The sequence below is a fragment of the Diceros bicornis genome, chromosome 3, assembly GCF_020826845.1.
Source record: "Diceros bicornis minor isolate mBicDic1 chromosome 3, mDicBic1.mat.cur, whole genome shotgun sequence".
In the NCBI taxonomy this organism is placed as follows: Eukaryota; Metazoa; Chordata; class Mammalia; order Perissodactyla; family Rhinocerotidae; genus Diceros; species Diceros bicornis.
Window position 1 is genome coordinate 51,599,573 of NC_080742.1, and position 23,861 is coordinate 51,623,433.

Below are 23,861 nucleotides of genomic sequence, written 5' to 3' on the forward strand. Positions count from 1 at the left end.
AGGGCTTTGCACAAACCATGGTTCTGGTCTGCACATGAGTTGCAGAAGGTGACAGCACACTACCATTTGCAATTCTATCATTTTTTCTTTTTTGTGGCTATATTTAACATAAAGTAAATTTGCCAATCAATAAAAATTCTTTCATGAAAACATGTTACTATTGTGTGATAAATAAATACAAAGTTTTAACAAAGCCACATTCTTTAGACAGCATCTACCAAAAACTTGCATGATATATTCAATTGAAATTTACTACATTCTAAAAAAATAACTGATGTCCAATATTAAGAAAAATTATAACTCATGCCAGAGGTACCAGTGACTATATGGTGCACATAAAATAGTGCTGAATTCTTCACACAAATCAAATGAGAAAATAAAAACTACAATTATTTCTTTGCAAAATAGCAACAGGTATAACTTTACTGCTTGCATCTAATTTACATTAACATCCTTCATTTAATTTCACAATAGACTACTATTATAATGAATGCATAAAATAACAGTCAAAGACAAACGATGGTCAACAAAACAAAGAAAGGTTATGAGCTGTCACTCATGCTTTCATGATGACTCTCAATCCAAAGCATTTGCAGACTAGCAGAAGAGTCTTCTTTTTCTGCAGGCAGAAAGGGAAAGTTGTGGTTTAATTTTTTTCTTCAGTAGAAATGTTGGTTTTTCCCTGCTTGGAAAAAAATTACATTTTTAGCCAAGGAAAAAATGAATGTTTACTCAACATTTTGCCAATTCAGCTCCTCAGAAAGGCCATAAAAGTGGTATTTTACTAAAGAAGAGGAAGTCTGGGAAAACAGCTGGTCAGTATCAAAGGGACTTTCTCTAAATAATCTATTTATTTCCAAAGTAAATTCTATGAACTTAGTTTTAAAATTAAACCAGATTTTTTTAAAAAAGAAGATGATTTGGGAGCATAATCTTTGTGTTATCAGAAAACTGCAAAGACTTTTAAAAAAGCAAAGACTCTTAACACAGAGACCAAGAGAACATATGAGCTATTACAGAATATTGGATTAAAATGTACTTACCCAGGACTCTCAAATATCATACATCTCCATTATGTAGGATTTCGGCACCAAGCCAATGGCTCCCTTCATTTCTCCTACCCACCAGCCATATCTATTGTATTCCTAATTGAAAACAATATGCAGTATTAACCTTTAGACTGGTGTAAGTACAATGTTGTTTGTATGCAACTTCTTAGAAATGTTATTTCTTTTTATAAAGTTACAAGAGCTTGAGCTGCAAATTGAAATATTTTAATCTTTTTTGTTTCTGGACACTTTAAAAATGCTGCTAGGCAAAGATTTAAATTAAGGTATAAAACAAAGCCCGTTTATTACTCCGTGTAGAACACAGAAACAGTCACTTAACGATAAGAACCTAGCAAATGAAACTATGTACAGCTCTCTGGGCCCCTTTCCCTTCTCTCTCTCTCTCTGCCTCTCTCCACACACAACCTGGGGGCACCGTTTAGTATATGCAAACACCAGTGCCAGAAGCTACAAGGTTACAGCCAGGATCCTTAGCATACTATCTCTGCCTTCAAGAAGCTTATCATCTAGCAAGGATAGAACTATTTTTTTCCACAATAAACTACTTAATTCCTAGTTAAACTCATATGACTCAAAATGATTTAGAATATTGAGGTATGCCCCTTCTTAAGAAAATCTAATATATGAATACAGACATTTTAAACAGATCAATTTGAGAATAAGGAAATACTAACAACAGCAAAAAATTTTTTTTTCTTTTCAAAACAATTCACAAAAGGGCTTCTTTTAAAAAGCTTCCCTAAGGCATTTATCGTTCCTTTTATTGATCATAAACTCCATTAGATAAAGGATGGGTAGAAGGAATGTAAAGGTGGTGTTAGATTCATCCTTGCACTGGAAGATCAATAGGAAACAAAAGTATCTCAAGTTATGAAGGCAAAACATTAATCCAGCTGTAAAAACGAGTGATTGATGAGTCACTTTGGCATTTACTTTGCAAAGTGAGATAAACCTGTACCTCCATTTCTCCCCTTTGCCTCTATTGACAGATACACCACTGCTTTAGGCATCTCGAACACTCTGTAACCGGTTTCATATGTCTGCCAGATTGACTAATGTATTTTTATCTCAAATTTATTTATGTTTAGTGAGATACAAACAAAGTAAAATGAATTACAAGTTTCAAGAATAATATCTTCCAAAAGCAATACTCTGCAAAAGCACTGTAGGACCCAAATTTAATTTTTCATATAAGATAAATTTTTAAAATCAATCCCCAAAGTAATTCAATTCCAACATCTGAGTCGTAGATAAATGTGCATATGCATATTGAGTTACATGTGGGGAGGGAATGTTAATACTGGCACAGACTTAACATTTGTATTGATTAGTATGCTGCTGACCATCAGGAAAAAAAATCATATAATTCTTCAATACAAATGTAGCAATATTAGCATGTGTACATTGATATGTAGCTATCAATAGAGAGACTATAGGATTAAAATCTATGCATGCTTTTTTAATAGTGGGATGTATCAGATTTAGGTTTATTAGAAGAATAAGGTGGAAGGAAAAGGAGGGAAAGGTTAATCCTGCCCTTCTTATTCTAATGAGGGCACGGCTCTGGCTCTGAGGCAGTGGACTCAAGATTTTAAAAGTTCACTGATAGTGTGAACTTAGTGGACAAAACTATCTATGCAATAGAAATAGTCTGATGCCCAGAACTCAATGATGATGACTATAATCTATGTAGGATATATTTATCAGAAGGAAATACCAACTTACTGAAAGCTATGATTAGCAACCATTATATCCTAATAGGTACCTAATAAAACTGCCCTTTTCAATTTTTAAGGCAATGAATACAATTAGAGTCTGATGCTTAACAAAACAAATGTATTTAACCTTTCAGAGGCCAAAGGCCTACACTGTAAGATTGCAAAATGGATAGTTAAGAGGGTAAGGCTGAGGGTGAAAGCTCTTACCCAATGCCAATCTAAGATTTTTTCAATTATCTGGAAGGAGTAAAGGCACTAGCCCCCCAAATGGCAGACACAGAACACATTTAGTGAGAAGGCATATTATGACCTAAACCTGCTTTCAGAGAATAGCCTTCAATCTGTGTTTCAGTGCTTAGATTCAAATTACAAACCACTTTATAATAGTCCACTTCGGTTATAATCTGTACTCTTAATTAAGGGCATATTATTGCTCTCAAAAAGCTCACTCACATCCAAATATAAGAAATTGATTTCCAACAAATCACTTCAACAATGGACCAATGACATATGTACTTCACACTTGAGAGAATTCTGCATGATGGTAACTGGCGAGATTCATTAAATAGAAAGTACAGTAGTAAACAGCAGGGAGGAGCTTATTCAGCTGTAAACAAATCCCTTACAAGTAACATTGTAGGAAAAAACAAAATTTTAGACTGAAATAAGTGCTTCACTCAATTAATTTAAAATAATTGAAAAGCAAATGAAATACACACTTCATAAAATATCACAGATTTAAATCAGAAAAGGGTAAAAATAAAAACCAGAATGTTTATTACTTGACATTCTCAAAGAATTCCATATAATACTCCTGTGTGGAATTAAGAGGTAAGATAGAATATGGTGAGGTAAAAATCTAGTAGGCAAATTTATGGATTTACACTGCAGCCATGAGAGTATGTCGACAAGACTGCAAACACAGAAGCTTTTACTTTTATCATTACATCCTCTGTATGAGCCTCCTGAGCAACATGAATTCCAATTAAACCATTTGCAACCTATAAATTGGAATGAAATGCTTCTTGGAGCACAGTATTCTAAACTTCAGCCTGAAGATTCAGTATCATACAAGGTTTCCTTCTGAAGAAGAAAATCTGCCTTTCTCTGCCGCACCTCAACAAATGTGATTATGAATGATATATTACTTACAGTGGAAGGTAATGTAATCCATACAATGTTGTCTTGCAGTCCACATACTAATTATAGTATTGTTCTAACAGTCACAGGTGAGTCATTAAAAAAAAAAAACAAAACAAAAACCTTACCTTGTTAATAAACAAAAAATAAAGAGACAAAACCATCCCAGGCTGCCATCTAAATCTCTGAAAGGTTAGGAAGCATCATGTCATCTTTATGGCACATGCGATCTCAGGTACAAGAAGGTCTGCCATCTGGGATCCTTCATCCTATTCGGCTCTTAACATCAACAGAAATGCTAACATAGGCAAGTGACTGTACTTCAGGAGGACTGATAAAATAATGAAGAGTCCTTTAATCTACAGGAAACCATTCTAGTCAATTTATAAGAAATATTGCATCCCTTTGTAGGACGTGTAATTATTTTCTATTAATCATGTGCTATAAAGCTACATTATGCGGTTATTCTGTTATCACTAGAAAGAGGCCTGCAGTCAGCTTCTGACAATGTTAGGTAATTACTAACACAAAGCTGCTTTCTCCTCCCTTCGTAATGCTATCAAGATCCAGAGGTGTAGTGATGCTTACTGTATAAAAATAGTACTCAAAAGAAATTCAATATCTGCAAAATGGATGGCTTCAAGGCAAAATGTAACATGGCAGTCAAAGAAGCAAAAAAGCCAAACTTGCCCAATAATCCGAAAAAATAATTGTAAAGCAGCACTGAACGGCTGTGATCTAACTCTTCTGTTTTCAATTTTCATACCACTAAAACAGTTTTTGTTTTATTTTGTAGATAAAATTTTAGGCCTCAATTAATAGTTATTAAGCAATAAATTAAAGTGATTATGTAATAAGGCAGGAAAAAAGGACGAGTTTTGATAAAGTGAAACAGAGACTTTATCCAACACAATAGTAAACATATGTCCACATTTCTCATTAACTAAATCCTCTCTCTCTGCTGGTGTATTATTTTACACTTAAATAAGGCCCAACATTTACTAAAATCCTTGTCAGCACCATGATTTTCATTTCTCAAGTATGTGAATCCACTTTCTGCAAACCATATGGTAAAAGAACTGTGCCTTAACGGAAACTTGAAACACTAATAAGATTCTGTGATGTACAACCCCTCTCAGAAGTTAGTTACCAATCTGTTTAAAATCAACAGGTGTTAGAAAGGTTAAAAGACTATGTGTCCTTTCTCCAAACATCCATCTGTGCTTCAAAACATGCTAGCCTTTTGTGGAAATGAAGGTAATTTTATTCACAAAATATAAAACTACATTGACCTTCAGAACCAGTGGACTTTACCATTGTTTTTGAACTCTTCAGTGTGGTATTTTCAAATTATTCATAAACACTGTAGTAGTATGAAAACTAGATAACTGCTTATTTGTTTATTTATTTTTTTGTGAGGAGATCAGCCCTGTGCTAACATCTGCCAATCCTCCTCTTTTTTTTTTTTCTGCCAAGGAAGACTGGCCCTGGGCTAACATCGGTGCCCATCTTCCTCCACTTTATAAGGGACACCGCCACAGCATGGCTTACCAAGCAGTGCGTCAGTGCACACCCAGGATCCGAACCAGCGAACCCCAGGCCGCCGCAACGGAGTGCGTGCCCCTAACCGCTTGCGCCACCGGGCCGGCCCCTAGATAACTATTTAAAATACAGAAATAGGGCCGGCCCCGTGGCTTAGTGGTTAGGTGGACGCGCTCCGCTGCTGGCGGCCCAGGGTTCGGATCCCAGGCGCTCACCGACGCACCGCTTCTCTGGCCATGCTGAGGCCGCGTCCCACATACAGCAACTAGAAGGATGTGCAGCAGTGACATACAACTATCTACTGGGGCTTTGGGGGGAAAAAAAATTAAAAAAAAAAAATTAAAAAATAAATAAATAAAATAAAATACAGAAATACTTTCTTCAAGGCTACCTCTTCAGTCTCTTCCCTTTTACTATCTCCAATCAGAAACTTTATAAAAACCCTTTCATTTCTCATCCACCTATCGTTTCAAAAGGTTCTCTTAAAACTCACAATAGGAACTTGACAACCTCAGTATTTTACTGTTATTGTCTACACATTAACTGCTTGAATCTTAGTCTCCTAACCTGTGAAATGAGGAAATTGACACTAACAATCTCTGAACACCACCATTCACTGACCTGCTTGAAGACACTAAGTCTCTGAGCAGCTCATGGAAATCAACCTCATTACTTCATTATTTACTATGCAGGTGTGACTTGGACCTACTCTAAGTGAAAAAATCACCATTGGGTCCAGCCTGGTGGTGCAAGCGGTTAAGTGCATGTGCTCCACTGCAGCAGCCCGGGGTTCGCCGGTTCGGATACTGGGCACGCACTGACACACTGCTTGGCAAGCCATGCTGTGGCGGCGTCCCATATAAAGTAGAGGAAGATGGGTATGGATGTTAGCCCAAGGCCAGTCTTCCTCAGCAAAAAAGAGGAGGATTGGCATCGGATGTTAGCTCAGGGCTGGTCTTCCTTACAAAAAAAAAAAAAAATTACTATTATTTTCTCCTTGCACTGTGCACTCCATTTTTAAAGCAAGAAAGACAAAGGATAAGTAAGGAAGCTGATAGTAAGAATTTAATTCTTATCACAAATTTTAGTTTATATTCCAGAGTCAAGATACATTTAATTCAAATTTCTACACAGTCAATGTTTACAATACCATATAGTAAAAACTGATGTTCAGACTGATGATTTGCACATACTATTAAGCAAAGAAAGATCAAGTCAGGCTCAGCAGAGGGTGGCCTTGGTACTCAGTGTATTTCACCAACCAATACACGACTCAGTTAATTCCACTCAGGTTCACCCACTCCTCTCTATTCCAACAGTTGCCACTCTCGTTCAGGCCTTCATCGCCTCACCCTGGACTGTTGCATCATCAGCTCTGCCTCTCTGTTCTTTCCAGAAAGTGCCTATGTCAATTTGCCGCTCAAGAACTTGTACTAGCTCCCCAGCGCATTAACTACAAACTCCCCTGCTTGGCTTTTTCCCACCCTGCTAGCAACATTCTTCTCTCGCTGCTCTGGACTGCACAGTCCAACCTTCTACGCTGCACTCATTCCTACCTCTGCATGCGGTGCTTCCTCCCCAAAGAAACCTCTCCCCTCCCTCACCCAACCTCAAGAGCGACTCAGACCCAACTCAAGTTACCCAGCTGTCATGAAATTTTCCCTGAATTATCTAATCCATACTTAACATCTCTCATTTCAAGCTGAGCATTTATTCCTCAGTGGATTTTATGTACTTTAGTATTGTCCCTTCAACTAAAATAAAGTACAAACTCACAGAGATCAGGGCAATGTGTCACACTTAATCTGTATGCCCCACACTGCAGGATGTGTAAAAGGTGTTCAATAAATGTGTCCTGGATGATGAAACGTACTCTGTCTTCATTCTGGATGATGCACCAGTTGACTATCCTAAATATTTTCTTAAGAAGTGTAATTTCCAACGGGAATATCCTTTCCCTGTGTATATCAGACATACTTGAAGAATTTTAGTAATGACTAAACAAATATCTGTTCTGAGGTATATTTAGCTTCACAGTCCTCAGCGTGTTGCTCCTACTCACGGTGGGAGTAGGTGGCTGTTGCCCACCGTGTTTTCCAATGCACTACATGGGGTACCTTGTCTAAAGAGCCTAAATTCCACCTGCAGAAAGAAAGAGCTCTCTCTCCTACAGAACTGGGACCAAATAATTCCAGTTCTTCCAAGAAATGAGTTCAGTTGAATTTATTGTAAGTATTGAAGAAGTTAAGACAGAACCATGCAAAGGCAGAAACAGTGTGTCAGACACAAGGGAAAATCTGCTGAGTTTTCAGCTCCTTCTCAAGATTCTTGTGATTATTTTCTCAGAAGATCCAGAGTCTCATCCCAGCTTTGTTACTAACTAGGTGTGCGACATTGGGCAAGCCCCAAGTTCTTTAGGGATGATTTTGTTTGTTTATATTTATATTACTCTTTGAGACTCTACAATAATCCAGTTACTTTATTGATTCAGCATAAATCAATAAAGGCTAACAATTATACATTTGGACCTTCACAGAATTACCTTTATAAAATCTGTTGTTATATTTACTATAAAATTTTTTTGTAGAGGGTATCATTTGCCACTGTTGTACTTATTATATAAAGTTGTTGAGGTCAGATAATCAGTGAAGATTCTAGAAATTCATGTGAGAATTTTTTTTTTTTAGAAGCCAGTGCTGGGAAAAGCCAAGATCCCTCCTCTATGATTAAAAGGAATTATTAGCTCCTTGTCTCTCTCTCTTTCAGTTGGGCTGCCAAGAAGCTCAGGGCCAAGTTGGAAGCTCAAGTGCAGAAACTCCACTGTCTTTTAAGGTCTCCACAGGGGTCATCCTTTTGTCCTTTAGCCTTTTATTTATTTTTCCCCAATTACGATAAGCCTTGAGATTTCCTCACCTATAAAATGAAGGGCCAGCACTAAGGTTTCCCTAACTCTATGATTCTATCATTCTAAATTCTTTTAGCAAGTTCAGGATTATTTCCTCTTTTCAACTGTATTTTCATAAACACATATTAAACATCTATCTGCCATAATGTTAGGTATTGGGGATACAAAAATACTTAAGACACAGTGTCCCCCTTAAGGAGTTCAGGGTTAAGAGAGAGAAAAATGGAAAATCCCAGTCATGGCCCACTTAGGTGTAGCAAAGCAGAAAGAGAAAAGGCTTTAGGGTCAGATCTACGTAGATTCCAGGAGAAGGTACTTATTTGCAGGTATCCTCGGGGATTTATATAATAACCCTACTGAGCATCAGTTTCCTCATCTGCAAAATTACAGCACCATATACTTCATAGGGTTATCTTATGAATCAGATGAGTGAGAGCACATTGAGTGCCTAAACCAGGATATTGTAGGTCTGCAACAAATACTTTTTCATTCCCTCCCCCTCCCTTCCCACTAATTGGTGTAGCAAAATACTGGGGCAACAAAAAATAGAGCATCTTGGAGTACACCATAAGGCAATCTGATTATTATTAGCAGTTCTCTACCCTGTTCTTCCAAAGGAATCTGACCTTTAAAGGGATGAGAGGGAGACATCTCAGAATGAAAGTGTGCTATACATGCTATACATACACTGAAGGGGTTCCTGATTTTTTGGGGGGGAGGGAGGCACAGAAGGGTATAAGAGATCATGGATTTTTCAATTTAGGATTTTAAAAAAATTAGCAACATAGTGCCTTTCTTTAAGGTTGTTTTGTTTTGCTTCCAGCAAACCTTTGCTTATTCCCTGGGGAATTAAACCACCTAGGCCCTACAGCCTGTAGCAGCCCCTCCACTGCCACCTCCACTCACCTTGCCTCTCTGACATCACCTTCTGCCTCATCCTCTACCTCTCAAGTCATTGCAGGGGCTCAGCCTGCCAGCCTGCCAGCCTGCCTCCTCTCAGCACCTTCACTTTTCATCTGTCAACATTTTCCTGGAATGCTCCCTCCATTTTATGTAAGAGAAAACAGGGAAGGACTCGAGCGTGTCGTTCGCACGTAGATAACAAGAGGAGTCCCACGAGTGGAACCAGAACATCTTGCGAGGTGTTGCCGTGTCCATAAACAGATTATCACTACTCGGGAGAGGTGGGTGCTAGGTAGCAGGCCCTGGTTCATGCTTCACTGTCCACAGCATCCCCACATTGACAGCATAGAAACTAAATGCCATCAGACCCAAACAAACGCAATCACAGGTACAAATACTCCTCCTCCTTCCCAAAAGCCTACAGGACAGAATGACATTTTGGGAACTAGCTTAGCGTCCACAACGTGTGTCCTATATTGAGATGTCCTAGATACTCTTCGGCAGTTGGTTATGCTATTTGTGGCACACTGGGTCAGATGGTCACAAAGGAAAAACTATAAGAGCTAAAAAGTAACTCTGTGCTTCCCTCTGCCAGTCGAGCTCAGCAAGACTTGCATTTCATTTTATTTTTCTGGTAGGTTTGGGGCCAAAAAAGCCCTAGTAACTGAATCTTTACATCTTCACAATGAGAAGCAAACGGTCAGTGACAGCCACAATCCACCAGTCACCGGAAACAGTCACCAACATAAATATAAAAGGAGGCGATGCTTGGAACCCCAACCCATACACACTTAAAAAATGCTCTTTTATTGTATATTAGTATATATAATACCGTGTACCGTCAACCTACATTTTCTGTTTTTGACTTAATAAAAAATTTCTCAAAAAGCTGCAAAGCTCAGGTCGCATGTGCCCTAGACTAGATAAAATATTCCGGGATTCTGAACTCGCTCATTTTTCTGTTAGTACCGGCCACAGTAGCGGGCCTCTTTCCTGCTGGAGCAGAGCTCTTCTGTCATTAAGTCTCTAAAAATAATTTATTGCTTTAAAAGTAAGAATAGGAATGCAGTTAGCAATTTACCGATGAGTAGAGATTGAAAGATAAACTAATAGAAGATGTAAATCCAGAACAGCAAGTAGAATACCATAACCAAAGAGGTATGCAGAGCTACGGAAAACACCTATGGCTATATAACCTGGATCCTGCTACTAAAATTATAAAATTTCACAAACACGGTTCTAGGAAAAGACTATTAACTACAATATTATGTCCATGTTTAAGGTGGTAATAAAACTGAAATGCAAACTAGTGAAAGAATTTAGCCTGAAACAACCTGATTCCTAAAAAATAAATAAATAAAAGATTTTCTACCTCAAATACGACTTTTCCACTATCGAATCTCAAACCAGGCCTTATGTTTCAGAGTTAATTCACTGACAACGCAGCTGTCATTAAAATTACAGATTTCACTTTCATCCACCCCTGTAAATGTGCTCCATCTTTTTTTGGGTGGGGGGGGAGGATTTCTAAATCTCCACTGAACTATTGAAGTATATAAAGTGTTTTATTTTAACACATAAAAAACTGCAGCAACCCCATATGAAAAGAACTGTAAGCAAAAAGTTACTGGCTTGCCTTTTTAGGCAAGCAGTATTTAGATGTATTATTAGTGAAGTTCAAAGGTTAAAACTAAGAAAATGCCAGACACTTTGAAGGAGGGCCTAGCTCAGCCAGGGGTCACATGATAGTTGCTAATTTGAAAATGTTAAAAAGGGAAGGAGGAAGGGCAGAGTATCTGCCTACTCCTTTCTTTATTGCAACATTTGATTTTCACTAAAAATTAAAAAAGAAAGCTAAGATCTGTATAACTCTCAAAAGAGGCCCCAGATAAATAAATCACCCCCAGGCTGACTAAGCACAGCTGACACCCCATCAAGGCTGCCTTGAAAAACCAGAAAAAGAAAACTGAATTTTAAAATCAAACTATATTTCTACAGTGAATTTTAATGAAGATAGTCTAATTATCAAACTAGTTAAATCTTTTCCTGTCATTACATTTATAAAATTAAAACACTTTTTATTATAATGAGTGCCATTTATTTCTTGATTTGTTTAAATGTTTACTTATATTGAAAGAATGCATCTCTTCTTAAACTATCTTGTGTTGCCTTTATTTTAAAGAGTATTTTCAGAACTGACAACCTTCTAGAAGGTATATCAAATCAAACAGTGATAATTAAATATTGCAAATTATAGATCAGTTAAGTATGAAAAGCAAGTTGTATTTCTTTAAAATCTTTAAAATGGTGTTATTTATTAGAAAAGCTGTAGCATTAATTTCTTTATAAAGTACACATTTTCTATATCTCTACAAATATTGTGTTAGATTCCTTAAAATGTATTCTTCCTTATGTATACAATTTTTACATTTAATTTAGAGTGATTAAAAAAATTTTCATGATTAATGTTAATACTTTATTGACATGAGATAGGAAAGTAATAACCCATAGCTAGATTTAAAGTTGAATTTATGACATCATTTTGATTATGTGCATTAGCTGCAATTACCTGCACCACTCACTCTGAGCCACTAGATGGTGTAAAAAATAAATTAAAATGGTAAAATTTCATTTCAACACCACAAAATCTAAATATAACTGAGAAAGATCAAACACATTCTAGGCACATAACAATGCTAGTGATTTCTATACTAATTGTACTTTCTAAAAAAATCTATCTATATACAACATCAGCTCTACCTTGATCTAGAAACAAGCCCTTTTGAGCAATTTTTCACTCTCTTTTACTAAGGGCCTTGAGTTCTGAATTTAGAATAATACCAAGCATTCAAATTGCTGTCATCATTCACATATTAAAGAAATTTACGATATTAACTTATAGTCTATGTTTGCCAAAGTCTTGATAAAAAATGGAAGACCAAGCCAATAAAAAATTAGAGAGTCTCCAGAGATTCCTATCTGAATTTGCACAAAGCCAAGTGGGGAAGTAAGAGTCTTCACAAACATATACTGAGCCCCAAAGCAACCCGACAACCAACAGCCAAGATGCCCATCAGTGGCCCAGAATCTGTCCAAATTCCATCAAGGGGGAGCTAAGTGCCCCTTCTTTTCACCCTCACCAAGATTTATCTGGTTGATTTTACTAGGTTGACAGCTGGGTAAATATGAGTATTTAATCATTCAGCCAATAGTGATAATGTGCTGGCTAAGATGTCTTGTCTCTTCTTTCAAAAACCAAAATGAGCTCCAGATAAAATACCCATCTCTAGAAGGTCCCTCATGAAATGATGCTAACGGTGGAACTTCAAGCCTTGTGAAAGGCTGACAGGGAAATATTTTTGATCAGCCCATACCCAAATAATAGCATTTAGAAATTTTAGATGGTAGTATATTCTTCCTATGAGCTGGACCACCATTAACCTTAGCTCTATGACCAGGCTTCACATACAAAATTACAGTCTCCACAAAACAGGTTTGGGAGAATAGGAACGACCTTCCCCAGAATCCCGGAAGTATGATACACATCTATGATTGTACTTTTAATTTTATATTAACAGCAAATGATTTTCTGAGGCTTTGGTAGAAATGAGACACGCCTATGAGAACACTGCTTGCTTCACAGCCTCTCCCGGAAGCTGGCACTCAGAGGCTTTCAGCAACAAAGACAACCTGATTCATAAAGAAGGCTTTAAGAACAGACCCACATGGGTTTCATAAGTTTCATATTTTACCATAGGAATATAATGGCTATATGCCATTTATCCCTATAATCTGAAATTCCACATGGAAGCTAATCAGACTTAATTTTATACAGCTAAATGCAGCTAAATTGGTGAAAGAAACTGTGAGTTAAGTAAATTTGAGGAATGATTCCAAGAACATTTCTTGTCAAGAAATGAAACTAATCAGTTTGTTTTCTATATTAAGTAATTTACTCAAAAAGCTGTTGTCTTAACTCAGGACAATTAAATGCTCAATAATAGGCTTAATCCACAAGTTGTGATATGACTATCTATAGCTTCTAAGAACTAAAAGCTTCTTTCTATAAAAAAAGTCCCATACTAATGAACAGAAGACTGAGAGAAATAAGTGACAAGTCTTAGCTTTGGGCATCTCAACTAGCAATTAGCACAGCTGGCTATACTTATTTACTAAGTATTTTTTCCCCGATCATCTACAAGTGCTTATACCTTATTTCTTTTGGATTCCTGGTGCCTAGAATGGGCCCTGGCACATTGTAGGTACTTTATGATGGTTTCAAATTCAACACAAGGAAGGAAGGAAAGAAGGGAGGGAGGGAGGGAGAGAGGAAAGAAGGAAGGAAAACAGATACAAGCTCAAGAGAAAAATAGAGTGGAAAGCCCCGGTGCGGGTTAAGTACTGGCTCGGCACTTTCTTGACCCAAGTTCCCTTATCTGTAAAACTAAGAATAGAGACACGATCCCTAAGACTCCTCACTCAAATGTTCTATGATTCTCTGTGTTATGATTTTATGCACCAGTGTTAAATATGATTTTATGGCAATTAGTGTTAAAATTCAGTAAGTGACTTTACTTCAAAATTTTCTTCTAACAAGTCATACGACATTTCTTAAAAGTCCAAAATATTTCTCTAATCAGGAAACCACAGTAAACTCTTAGACTTACGATTTTTATAACATTTCCCTACTTATATTTAAATAGTTTCCATACATCATGTTTCTAAAATAGCCTCATATTTTTATTAATTTTTTTTAATCTCCGTAACACAGTAGGGAAAGTTAAAATATGAAAATTAAGGGTGCTCACACACATCATCGGAAGTGTAATCACATTAAGGGACTTGACTTAGATCTAAGGACAGAAAGATTTTGAATAATCCAGTATCTTAAGAGGCAGAGACATGATTTTTGTATATATAAAGATGAGTTCATAGCAACGTACTTTGCTATTATGTTTACAAATACAATTATGTTAAACTTAAAAAAATTACCTAAACTTGTCTGAATAGAAAAGCATTGCTTTTAAATTGTCGGAACACCCGATATATTTACATAAAGATGAAAAACTTCTTCTATAAACACAGTGTTTCCAGTGGTGAATGGCAGACAAAATCAGAATAAGCACACAGAAGAATAAAAAGGAAGAGGAAAGAAAAACATAATAAATAACCCAATACCTTACAATGTTAACTTTCACATAAGGATATTGTTTCTGGAGAAGGCAGTGTGTGGATGTAAGCCAAAGGCTGAAGTGATAGGTAAACACACTGTTAAGTTGAATCCTGTTATCTGATTCTGTTTAAAATTTGATTATATTTCACTTGACAAAATAATTAATTATTGTGAACTCCCGATTGTTAACAAGGACCTAGAAGAATTCCAATTGGCATTTTTCCCCAGTGTTGTAAATCCAAAGGCATAAGAATCTAGCTTTGTATTCACCCTTTACAGTTGTCATTTTGGGATATCTGCTTACCTTGCTAAGAATGTAAATCACATCGCCACGTTTAAACGACAACTCATCAGAAAAATCTCCTGTGCAGTCCCACAAACCCTGGTAAAAATTAGCATAATCAGTGCTTTTATCTCCTAGGAAGAAGAAAGAGAAAATATGGGTTAGAGTTTTTTATAACGGGCCCTCATTTAAAAATGAACCAATAGAAATTAAATGGTCACCCCAAACCAACAAAATAGTCTAAAAACATTCTGTCCTGATTCAAAGAACATTTTGTTACATCCACACAAGAATCCTACTTCTTACTATCACCTAATTAAGGACCATTTTCAAAAAGATCTGATTTTGAATGTCTCTTTTTTCTTTCTCTCCCTTTCTTGTTTTCATCTAAAACCTGTAATTGCAACGTGTTCTCATCCAACCAGCACCTAAAAGTTACTTCCCACTTATTTTATACAACGAACCTAAGCCCACTTGCAACATGTTTTGAAGATGAGTTAGCCACAATGCATAATGAGCAACATCCACGAGATGTGACAAACACATTGTGAAATAACCAGCTTACAAAATTTGGGACACTTCGTAAAAATAATAATAATAAAGGAGCTAAAGTACAAATACAACCCAAACTAGGCAACAAAATTTAAAAAAAAAATTCTAAAACCTAAATCTGGTAAAAGGAAGAAGATAAAGTGGAAATAATATAAAGGGTAATTCTAACTCTTATTTTTGGGGACTTTTGTACCCAAAGCCTCTCAAAGTTATTTCTAAAATGTTTCAGCAACTTTGAAATTGCCAACGTGGAAGCTGCATTTTTCAAGAGTTCTGTCAGCCCTAGTTTAGGACATTAGGCTCTGAATAAACATGCAACATACACTGGCGTTATCAGCTCATCCTTCTAACAGCATAAGCACAATGGATGTGATGTGCTCAAACTGCCATACAGACCATTAACTGATTGATCATTTAGCGCTCTCCACTCCGTAATACCACAATAAACCGGGTAATAAATGCTTTGTCACTTATACAATGTGGGTCTCCTGAAACACAGCACAGAGTTAAATACACTGGATGCTTTTGTTACACTGAGAACGGTTTCCTGTTTTTAATTTCACGATAATTGAGTTTTGATGAGTTAACGCAAAAAGAATGCAAGTAATATCAATAAGATGTCCGTGAATTCACTAACCAGGCAGAACATATACGTGCTGACAACTTCCATCACTGGAATGTCATCTTTGAATTCTGAGGGGATAACTGTGGAGACACATGCTGGATCAGGGTTGTCATCTCAGTTTTGTTATATGGCCCTCAAACAGCAGGCTCCTTGGCAATTCCAACACAACTAGTCACATTAGCGTGTCATTAGGGTGTTCATCTTATTACACACAGTTTGTGATTTATACAAAGTGCTAAGTTTATTAGAAATTTTTAAAATTCTCTTTAATCTCTGAAACATTTTTTTAAAGTCAAAAAGAAAATCTGAATAATACGCAGTCTGAATATTTAGGAAGTAAGATGCTACTTTACAATTATACTTTTAAGAAAATAAACAAGGACTAAAATACACAACCTAGCTAAACCCTCCTAATATATTTTTTTTTCTCTTGTTTTCCAAGAATTAAAAAAAAGAGAGAGAGGGAGGTAAGGAAAACAGGAGGGGGGAGGAAAGGAAGGAGAGAGGAAGGGAGGGGGATAAAGACAGACAGACACCTCATTGACTCCTGCACTCTGGCATTGGAGCACTCATCACTGACACCAGCACGGATGTATACAGGCCTGGGAATCCAACCAAGAACTAACAATGCTTGTTGCCACCCTTCAAGACCTTTTTCCCCCCACAGCATCTATTAAGTAAATTCTATAAATGGACACTAGAGGGCACTCTGGCTGGACAGATCACTCCAAACGTTATCAAATTTTTTTTTGGAAAAAATTACTTAATAATAAAGTGACTGATTTCCTTTAAAAACCACTTATTTAGACAAATAGAGATTTAGAAGTTGAAACATTCTAGTCAGATTAAATCAACTGCTAAATAGGTCAAATGTGGTGCCCCATGCAGTCCGTCAGTGTCAGTTTAAAAGTCAAGGAATTAGAGCAAAGAGAGGATGATGTCACTTCACAGGCAAGGCCTCCCTCACTGTCACTCTCAGGGGATGTGGGTAGGGGTGGGGTCAAAGGAGCTAACTAGCTGCTTTCCCCAGTTGAGGCTCCTGTGTGTTCCCCAACCTGCTCAGCCCTAGGCTCGATCCAAAAAGGTTGAGGAAACAAAACTTGGGCTAAAAACTAGAGTAGAAGTTTTGGCTTAGCTAGAGCATTCCAGTGGGTTCCCCAGCTGTCCAGCCGGCTGCCTGCTCTTTCCTTTTTCAGATTTTCTCACAACAGTTTTTCATTCAATAGATTTTCAAGAGATGGGGAGGTGGGAAAAGGAAGGAAAAGAAAAGTACATGGTGATTTTGAACACATAATCCTTATCACTTTGGGGTCTCTCTGCCCCTCAATGCACTTAGTGAAACTCCCATTAACACTAATGGGAGTTACAGGAGCACACGAGGGGGAGAGAGACCCCCACCGTGTCAAGATGCATCTCTCCCTAGATGTGCATCATGAGCATTTCATTACATCTCACTGCTGTAAGGAGGCAACAGAACTAGCGATTTGGCAATACTGGGGAAAAGACGCATTTTCTACTGTGCTTTCTATAATCTTGATGATGATGTTACCAAAAGACCAACCTCATTTCTGTGTCCCATATGTGAGCTCTGTTAAGAATAATAAGTAGTTTATGTCACACAGCTACATGTACATACAATTTACTATTCTATCTATTTCAGCATGCAATACCAGTTATAAAGTAGAAGAATCACAAGAGAGAGAGAACCTGGCAGTATGTGTTTATTAGCCTGAGTCTCCTCAGGAAAGTAATGCTAAAATTCTTGGTATGAATTCTAGACATAAAAATTAGGAATTATCTCGTTCCTTAGAGCGCAGCAAGCTCCTCGAGTTTACTTCAAAAAATTTTAAGTCTGGCTAAACATACACAAAACATTAAACAAAGAAAAAGCCTCAGAAGGACAGTGGGCTCACAAAAGTTAACATTGTTCACCTATCCGCTGAAAAATAATCCATGTGAGATACGTTTTTTAAAAACAACAAAATAGGATGGAACATAATGTCATAAACCATAGATAAGCATACATTCTGAATACAAATTAAGTCCGTTTAGTTGTCTTTACTGCATGGATTAATTTTCCTATTCTATGCACATCATGATCTATTGTTTCAAAATTACAAAAAAAAAAAAATCACCTCATTATGTTTCTTGTCCTGAGAGGCATGAATGGTTAAAAAAGAAGGGAAAGAAAGAAAGGAAGAAAGAAAGAAAAAAACATTCCAAATTAGCCAGACTGTGAAGGATTTAAATGATGTACTTGCTCCTGTTTTTAAAACATACAAAAACAGATCATTGGGCAACAATAACAGAATTGTTATGAAAGTATAAACTAAACATTGGAGATAATTACTTTTATAAAAATGAAAAGATTTAAAAATATGATGACAATGGATGAAACATACAAAAATAAGAATGGAGAATCTCTCCTTCATTAGTGTTACGGGTTTAAAAACTATTTTAGAAAGGTAAGCACATTCTAATAGGTCCAAAAAAATCAAACGGAATCTTTATTATATATAAAATATAGACATGCAAGATATATAAGCTTGAACACGAAAGAACTTGTAGAAATATAAGATTAATTTTGTTTTTGCTTATGTATTTTACATTAAAGTAGTCTGAATTTTTTTTTTAAGTAAAATCAGTCAGTGTGAAAAATATATAACATTCTTGAGTAAGGTTAGAAGTTCATGTCATGTGATGCTCAGCAAGATAGTAATACCCTTGTCAACTCACTGCCCTCACAGCAAACAAACTTCTAGTGTTACATCTTTGACAGCCTAGGGAGAGCAAAGGTCACTGCTATGCAAAAGCATTAAAACTGTTGCTTGAAAAGAATTTCATGTCACTAAAGATAAGAATTATTGCAGTGCTTTATAGCTATTGCATGAAAAGCTAGATCTACTCATTGCATTCCTTGGGGGAAAAACTGATTTTTTTCCCTTCCCTCAAAGGCAAAAATTTGGGAGACAGTTACCTTAACAGGGTTTTTGAAATATACAATTGCTTTAAGCCAAAATACTTATATTTGTGGAAAGAATATCTGTATGTGTCTACCTTCTACACCTGCATTGAAATTTAAAAAAAGAAAACTACATGCTTTTGGCAGAAGCTTTACGATACATAATAAAACATATATATGTAAATTACTGTCGAACATCGTCCTCAAGGTTTCTCTCAGCCTTAGTGTTTTATAGCTTCATTTTAAAAGACTGTAGTGCTACCATCTAATGACTTCGTCCTCACTTCCTTTCTGAAAAAAGCAAATCAAAACCTTTTGCAGCAACCTGCTCCTGCTTTCCTGTCGAGGTCCGGAAATTAGGCCTCTGTTTCCTTTCCACATGTCACAGTAGGAAGGACTCTGGAAAGCTACTTCCTGAACACACACTTCTTGTCCACCCTGCCTCTGACAGCTTGAAAGAGTGATGTATGGACATATCAGAGAGGGGAAGGTGACCCCCAACTACAGCTCTTTGCAGGACATGGGGATGATATGGCAGACCTTGCCCCAGCTGACATGTGGCTGTGAAGAGGTGTAAAGTCCTGATAAGAAGGCAGTCTCTCTCTTCTTTCCGTGTAAAATAATTGCTAGTTTATCAAAACTAACCTCATGCTTGCTCTACAGATACGGTTTATCTCCTGCTATTTGGAAATAACAACCAGCAGAAAAGTTGGCCATATCACGTGATTTTGTACATAGCATGTGTAGTTATTTTTCCAGTCTCAGTCATAATTAGTACTTGGGGCCATGTGCCAAGTGGAAATGGATAAGGGGAATATCCTTCCTAGCCTTCTAGGCCACCAGTGTCCTTTTCCAATTTTTAAGCTGCTGTCACTGGACTCTGGCATTTCTTACCCAATTCATTTGCTTTCTGTATTAATCATATGCAATGAAGATATGCATGGCCAACATTTAAACAGGCTGCAGATCAATTAGCGGTCTTAAGTTTATCTGATTTTTATCAAAGAAGACAGAGCTGTGGGTCGATTGTCAGAGCCTGTGTCAAGTTGACCTTTTCAGAGATGTCTACATTGCCAGTCCCCTGGGCAACTTGTTGTCCCCTGTTAGTCTCTGAATGGCAGAAGTCTGTTCTGCTCAAGCACAAAGTATACACAGATGTCTATATTACATTCTTATAGGTTTGACAGCAACTGCATGTTGTATCTATAAACTGTCCTTTAGCTGTGACACTTCCTCAATGATGATAAGCTAATTTATGCAACTAAATCTCCTTTGTGCAGAAATGAAAGCTAATTGAGTCATTACAAAGTAATTCAGGAAGGAATACCTTGTATAAATTGGCTTACTTTATAAATCCTTCTCAAGTGGTTTTCATGCATCCTAAATGGGACTAAGCAGCTTATCAGCCACAACGTATCCAGACCCAACGATTCAACTTCAGAGACCTGTGGAAACGTCTTTAGAGCAGTAAGAAAGTGGCTAAAAGGGAAGTGAACAAAACCAAAATAAGCCTTCCCAGGGAGCTACACAATCCATTACCTGTGGGAGGATGAACAGTGTCCTGACTCATCTTCCTTTGTTCCTCTGCTTTCACCGGAGCACTGTCCTCTTCCTCTTCTGTAAATAAACAACATAAACAGCACGCTGAAGGTTTTCCTCAGGGATAACAATACAGTACTCAACCCATTTTAAGAGCAAAACTAGAAGTTTATAACACATCAATATTCCTTTTCAAAGAATGAAACCACTTAACATGCGCATTCCTTTTTCAATAATCTAAAGCTGAACAAATAAACCTCTAGCTATTTCCAAACAGCAACCTTACTTGCTGGCTTGATAAAATTTGTGATATGTACTAACGCTTCACATATTTTGTTTTCAATGCTTAGAGAGATTCATCTGGAATAATCTTAAATTCAGAAAAGCCCTTAAATCCAGTAAAATGACACCCAGCACTATGTGGATAGACCACATTTATAGTGTGGCAGGAGAACCAAAGATAAAATCATGGTCCCTAAAACACCAATATAGCAAATGTGATATAAAAATACAGTTAATCTATAAGTAATTTATTGGGTATCAGAGACTTCATATGTTTTCTCACTTGTTCTTCACAGGAGGACACTAGAAGGACCCTCACCCTTCAAGGTGATTCCCCCAAATCATACTGAGGACCTACTATGTGTCATACACTATAGCAGATGTTAAGAATCACAGGTAAATAATTTTTAATTCCTCATTTTACAGACGAGTAAATTGAGATTCATTGGAAATTGAGAATTTCCAATGTTTGTTCTTCAAACTTAGGTTTGTGATTATAGTCTATGTTCTCCATCCTGCATATATTCAGTGCCTCACCTATATTATTTCCATACTCTCCCATCACATTCCTTCAAGTTATAGAAGACATATGATAAAATTAAATGAGAAGAGTTTTAAACAGAGTCAAGAGACTATTTAATTCTTTTAAATCAAAGAAATATTTATTACATTACCACTTTCCTCACCTATGGATTCATATACAATTTAGAAATATTTAAAGCTGGACATACAAATGAAATGGCATGCCAAAGAAAAACTGTGTTCAAAAAGAATCATAATTTCAAGAAAAATCTAAAACTTTAAAGAAAAATATGCAAAATATATAAGTATAGCTGTTATGACTATTAAATAATTCAACCAATAAATCTTCATTGAGTATTAACTACCTGTAAGAGAGAGAGGTTCTACCAGGGAGGCAAGGATAGTAGGGAGCTTCTGCCTTCAGGTGGGATAGAAGACAGGATCTAAAGAAAAATGGGAAAAGGGGCATAAAACCTGCCATGTGAGGCACAAGGTACTGCAGGAGTGCAGAGGAGAAACCATCAACTGGGGAACATCATGAAGGCTGTGAGGGATGGAGAGAATTTGAATAAGGCGAGATAGAAGGAGGAAATTTCCAGGCAGAGGGAGAGGCATGAACAAAAGAACAAGGTCCAGTTCATTCATTTTGGCTAAAGAATGTGGTCCTCCTCAGGGAAGAGCAAGATGGAAGATAATGCTAGTAGTTTGGGCCAGTTGTTGAAGGGACATCCTGCTATGGACTTCAGACTTTAATTTGGTGGGCAATAAGAGCCCACCAATTTTTGAAGATTTTTGAGCGGAGTAAGGGCAGGACTAAAACCATGCTGAGGAATGGTCATCTGATCTCATTGTCCCAGATAGCCTGGAGGAGGGGCGTCGGGAGAGAGACCACTGGGAGCCTAGCTAAAGGGGAAGGAAGTCCTGAACTGAAGGGGCAGAGGAAATGGAAAGGAGATGGTCATGAGAGGTCAAGGAACTAGAATCGATAAACTTTGTGCCTCACTGGATGTGGAGGGCTAAAGGAAAAAAAAAGAGCAATCAAAGATGACTCAGGTTTTGAGCTAAGTTAACTGGGAAATGGGAACATCATTACCAAAAAGAGAATAGCCAAGATAAGCTATCTTGCTGAGGGAACACAAGGAGTTGTGTTTCTGACATGAGAGATTTAATATACTGGTGGGGCAACCCATAGGAAATGTCCAGGGTCTAACTGGAGAGTTTGTTAGAGAGGTCAGAACTGCAGACGTAAATTTAGAAGTCTCAGGCAAATTTTAAAGTGGTGATTAATAAAAATCAGCATTTAAATCAAGCTTGAGAGTTACTGTACTTACAAGACAAATATAACTGTTTCGAATTTTTGTAACTCAATTCAAACAAATAATGAAAGCTCCAATATAAGAAACAGCTGGAAATATTTGGCACTTTATACATATTAAGTTGAACCTAATGTTGGCAATTTGATATGGTTCAATCAAATAGTAAGTAATACATAGAAAAACTAATAAAAAGTCTAATACTAAATCCTGTCTCTTTTCTCTTCAACGGCAGTTATCTCACTTATGCCAAACCTCAAGGACTACTTATCATAAATGGGTTAATAGAGTGTTTTCATACAAATTTTAAAGGTATTAGGGACATTTACAGTTATTTAGTCCAAGCTTCTCATTTTACAGATAGCTAATTTTTTAAAAGGTGAAGGAGAAAGATTTCCTTACTTTTCATACTTTCTCTTTCCCCAGCACTCCCTCTCTTTCCATTTGGTCACAAATTCAATAGTAAGGAGTAAATTCAAAAATAGTTAAGGGCACTTGTCCTCAAGTCAAAAGCCACAGCCACATCAACATAGGAAGCACTATTCTCGGCTCTGAAGAAGAGACTATGCGATTTAGACTCACAAAGTCAGTGTTGATATATCATAAAAACTAATTACAATAATGAGATGGGAAAACTCTGTTCTTGGCAAAGTCAACAATGAATTAAGAAGAATTTAGTACTATGAATTTATTCTTATTTTATTAAAATTTAAGTGCCTATAACTGGCGCAATAGATTCTTAAATTACCAGAATAACAATATTAAGAATATTTACATAAGTATCAATATTTACTATGAAGTATCCAAACTGAAATCCGCGTGAGATTCTTAATAAGCAGTATTTTAGAGGCTGAGATGCTCATTAAAAACTCTTCCTTTCTCCTTTTCAAACCTAGTACCGATATTTTTAGGTCAAAGCCTTCTATGTTTCATACATCAATTTTTGTTAACAATATTCAAACAACTCATTTTATCTTGGGCTAACAATACAAACAGCTTCCACATAAAAGACAACAAAATCAAATTTGGTGTTTTTTTTTTTTTTAATTTTAGGGAAAAAAACCTCAGACTGAATCTTGAATAGAATCTGGTACAAGGGAGATGTTCAATAAATACTGGGTGAACAAATGGATTCAAAAATCATGAAAATAAATCCTGCTATATTCATTTATTAACAGAGCAGACCTCTCCACACCACTCAAAAAATATATAAGGACAAGTGATCGAAATTCTAGGCAATAATCACCTTCACAATATATTAGAAACATACACACATGTTGTTTTATTTAGGTTTATTATTAAACATATTTTACTTTGGTGTTGAGGCACGAT

At 36.7% G+C, this 23,861-nt stretch overlaps 1 protein-coding gene across 1 annotated transcript in view; it reads right to left on the minus strand.

Moving 5' to 3' along the window:
• Nucleotides 1-1,043: 1,043 nt before the first annotated feature.
• SKAP2 (src kinase associated phosphoprotein 2) overlaps nucleotides 1,044-23,861 on the minus strand; it is a 167,746-nt gene continuing 144,928 nt past the window's right edge. Inside the window, exons 10-12 of the mRNA XM_058527499.1 lie at nucleotides 20,413-20,490; nucleotides 14,756-14,868; nucleotides 1,044-1,145 (exon numbers count right to left, since the gene is read on the minus strand). Of these exons, the coding sequence (XP_058383482.1) occupies nucleotides 1,053-1,145; nucleotides 14,756-14,868; nucleotides 20,413-20,490 (284 nt within the window). The 3' untranslated portion in view covers nucleotides 1,044-1,052. The remainder of the gene's footprint in view (nucleotides 1,146-14,755; nucleotides 14,869-20,412; nucleotides 20,491-23,861) is intronic.